Source organism: Octopus bimaculoides, chromosome 10 (assembly GCF_001194135.2).
Source record: "Octopus bimaculoides isolate UCB-OBI-ISO-001 chromosome 10, ASM119413v2, whole genome shotgun sequence".
Taxonomy (NCBI): domain Eukaryota; kingdom Metazoa; phylum Mollusca; class Cephalopoda; order Octopoda; family Octopodidae; genus Octopus; species Octopus bimaculoides.
Window position 1 is genome coordinate 17,904,672 of NC_068990.1, and position 3,630 is coordinate 17,908,301.

Sequence of the window (3,630 nt, forward strand, 5' to 3'; positions counted from 1 at the left end):
AAATTACAGGTAAAAACTCAATTATATGTGACAGTGGATTTTCATCGATGAGTTCATGAACCTTGGCTCTTTTCCCTAAAACTATGTATGTATATATATATATAGGTGCAGGCACAGCTGTGTGGTAAGAAGTTTGCATCTCAACTACATGGTTCTGGGTTCAGTCCCACTATGTGGCACCTTGGGCAAGTGTCTTCTCCTATATCCTTAGACTGACCAAAGAGGTGCATGGCTTAATGGTTAAGGTATTGGACTCATGATTGGAAAGTTGTGGTTTTGAATCCTGGATCAAGCAATGCATTGTGTTCTTGAGCAAGATACTTCATTTCATGTTGCTCCAGTCCACTCAGTTGGTAAAAATGAGTATTGCTGTGACAGACTATCATCTTGTCCAGGAGGGAAGATATATGCCACAAAAACTGGAAATCTGGCCTTATGAGTCTATATGGCCCAGGAAGGAGCAATACATGCATACATCAATTTAAATGCAGGGCTGCATTTAAATTGATGTAATGATTGCGCTGTTCACTTAAATGGAGTCACTTGGGACAGTTGTACTGCATCACTTCTTGATATCCTGGTGCTTATTTTGATTTTATTCACCATACTTCGAGCTGTGCAGATAATACCGGACTCACTTGGTGCTTCAACTCAAGTACCTAATTCAACTAAATCTGAATTATTTCTACATATATATGTGTATACATACATATGTATATATATATATATATATATATATATATATATATATATATATATATACATATGTGTGTGTGTGTGTGTGTGTGTGTGCATGCATGTGTGCATTTGTATGTTGGTTTGCATTAGCATTCTACAAAAGTTGCAATGAGTTGTTATTCAGCTTTTTCTGTTAACAATTTATCTGTTTGCTTTGCAACATCACAGATGTATAAAATAAGGGATTTGCATGAAAAAAGATAAAAGTTAGTGACAGCAAAGGCATCCAGCTGTAAAAAGAATGTCTCAATAATATATTTGTCTAACCCATGAAAGTATGAAAGAATAGATATAAAACAAATGAGTGATGTATGTGTGTGTGCATATAAAAGGTGTAAGTTACTTACCTACAACGTATAATGCCAGTAAAGATAGCAATAAGCTGCCTAATACTTGAAGTAACATCATGATATTGCTGGAGATCTGGAAAAATTAACAAGTAGGATGGATTCTCTGTTACTTATTAGTGCTGTTTATCTAATCATATTGATGGGAAAGTACAGCTGAATCACAAAAGCAAAGGCAGACAGACAGGTAGAGAGAGAGAGGGGGGGAGAGGGAGAGAGAGATTTGGGGTAGTAGATAAGGCAAAGTGTGTGAAAGTAAAGAGAGGACAGAACAAAAAGAAATAAAAAAAACTTTAGCAAAACAAAGACAAACAGCACATCTACATGCATATATACGCATACACACACACACACGAATGCATGTAGACATGCTTACACACAAACAAACACAAAGGATGAGATAAATGAGGCCAAACATTAATTAGATTAAGACAAGAGGGGAAGAACTTCTAAACACTAATTGCTTTAATGGGGGGGATTTAAACCTTGTGATGTCATTCATTGTGAGCATGTGAGCTTTAATTTTGTTTCTTCTTATTATTAATTATCATCATCATTGTAATCATCATCATCATTGAAATAGATTAATTAAAAAATATAAAAATTAGAGAAATCTTTTTTTATTGAATTATTGTTCTTCATTATCATCATCCTTCTCCTCCTCTTCCAATGTCTGTCTTCTGTGCTGGCATGGGTTGGATGGTTTGATAGTAGCTGGCAAGCCAGAGCACTGTACTAAACTCTGTTGGTTGATTTGGCATGGTTTCTATGGTTGGATGCCCGTCCTAATGCCAGTCACTTTACAGAGTGTACTGGGTGCTTTTTATGTGACACCAGCACTGGTGAGGACACCAAGTAACTTGCAAGTCAAGACAAAGTCCCTCAACTGAGAGGGAGAAATGGCAATAAATGTGGTGGCTTTGTGTCAAGTAATGAGAAGTTAAAGTAAGATAGTGGGGCAGAAGAGGTGCAATGGTTACTCCAGTTAGAGAGAGACAGAGAGAGAGAAAGAGAGGGAGAGAGAGGGGAAAAGAGAGAGAGGATGGTGATGGCTATGGGCCAGATCATACTCTCATACTCTCAAGATACAAGGCAGTGAATGTAAATGGAGTGGTAGTGGATTGGGCAAAGTGTGTGACCAGGGAGTTCATGAGAGGGAAAAGGGGTAAGAGGAGGCAAAAAGGAATGCAATGAGTGGAGAAACACAAGTATATAGAGGAGCAACAGACTTGCAATGATACAGTTGACAGTCGGGAGAACAGAAGAGAAGGATGACAGAGTGCTGTTGGGCTTCAACATTGTGGTCAATACTCACAAGTTTGTCATTACAAAGTCTACACTTTGTGTCTACCTCATTGTGTGTGACATTAGCTTGATAGTTCCATGTGAGGGGACTCTGGTCTTGTGCTATTAGGATGAATCCTTCTGTTTCGGCTTTCAAACCAATACTCTGCAACCACTGATGGGTTCTTCTTATATCTACATCAGCTTTCCTAGCCTGTTTAGGGCATTGCACATGCAATGGTTTTTCTTTCTACAGTCTTCCTATTTCTTTCAAACTTTCCTGTTTGACTTTTGTTTTACATTCTTTTGTTGCCTTAGTGGGTGGTGTGTCCTCCTTATCATCAACATAAACAGGCAGGTTAAGCTCTTGTCTGTTTTTATATGCCTCATTTGAGATTGAGTACAGTTTTCTTAATCTGTTCACGCTGCCTTGCCAGCTGTATCATCCAGTCGGTGTTATTTTGAATGTACACTTGAAGTCATATCGTGGTTGTTTATTATTATTATTATTATTATTATTATTATTATTATTATTATTGTTCAGTAGTTTTATTTTTATAATGTGCTTTCACTTCACTACCGAGCACAGCTCTGTGCGCCTTGGGTATGCGTTGTGGTTTGCTGTGGTGCTCTTATGTTTACTGTATTGAAAGTGTTTTGCGTAGAATGTGTGCAGTACCCAGTAGTGCAATTTTCTGTATGTTATATATATTTGTAAGTCCTGGTGTTTTTGTTATGTATTTGTCTGAATATTTTTTTATTATACCTAAGGCACCTACTATGATAGGAATTGTTTCTGTTTTTAGATTCCACATTCGAGTTATCTCTATTTCCAGGTCTTTGTATTTTGAAAGTTTTTCCATTTCTTTTAGAGAAACGTTGTCATCTGCTGATATTGATACATCAATTAGAAAGCATTTTTTTTCTTCATGATCTTTGACAACTACATCTGGTCTATTTGCCTTAATTTCTCTATCTGTGTGTATTGGCATATCCCAGAGTATGGTTGCTTTCTCATTTTCTGTAATATTTTCTGGCGTGTGTTTATACCATCTTTTTTCTGTGGTTATTCCATAGTGTTGGCATAGCTTCCAGTGTATATAGGTCCCAGCTCTGTCGTGTCTGTGAATATATTCCTTCTTAGCCAGGACTGGGCAGCCAGAGATAATATGATTTATTGTTTCTTGTCGATCTCCACATATTCTACAGTTACTTGATATGTTTCTTTTCATTATGTGTTTTTGGTAATTTCTGGTGGGGA

The 3,630-nt window shown here is 37.1% G+C and overlaps 1 protein-coding gene across 1 annotated transcript in view; it reads right to left on the reverse strand.

Moving 5' to 3' along the window:
- The window catches only part of LOC106883980 (acidic mammalian chitinase), a 77,877-nt gene that overhangs the window by 23,885 nt on the left and 50,362 nt on the right, over positions 1-3,630 (reverse strand). Inside the window, exon 3 of the mRNA XM_052971244.1 lies at positions 1,086-1,161. Coding sequence (XP_052827204.1) covers positions 1,086-1,161 — 76 coding nt within the window. The remainder of the gene's footprint in view (positions 1-1,085; positions 1,162-3,630) is intronic.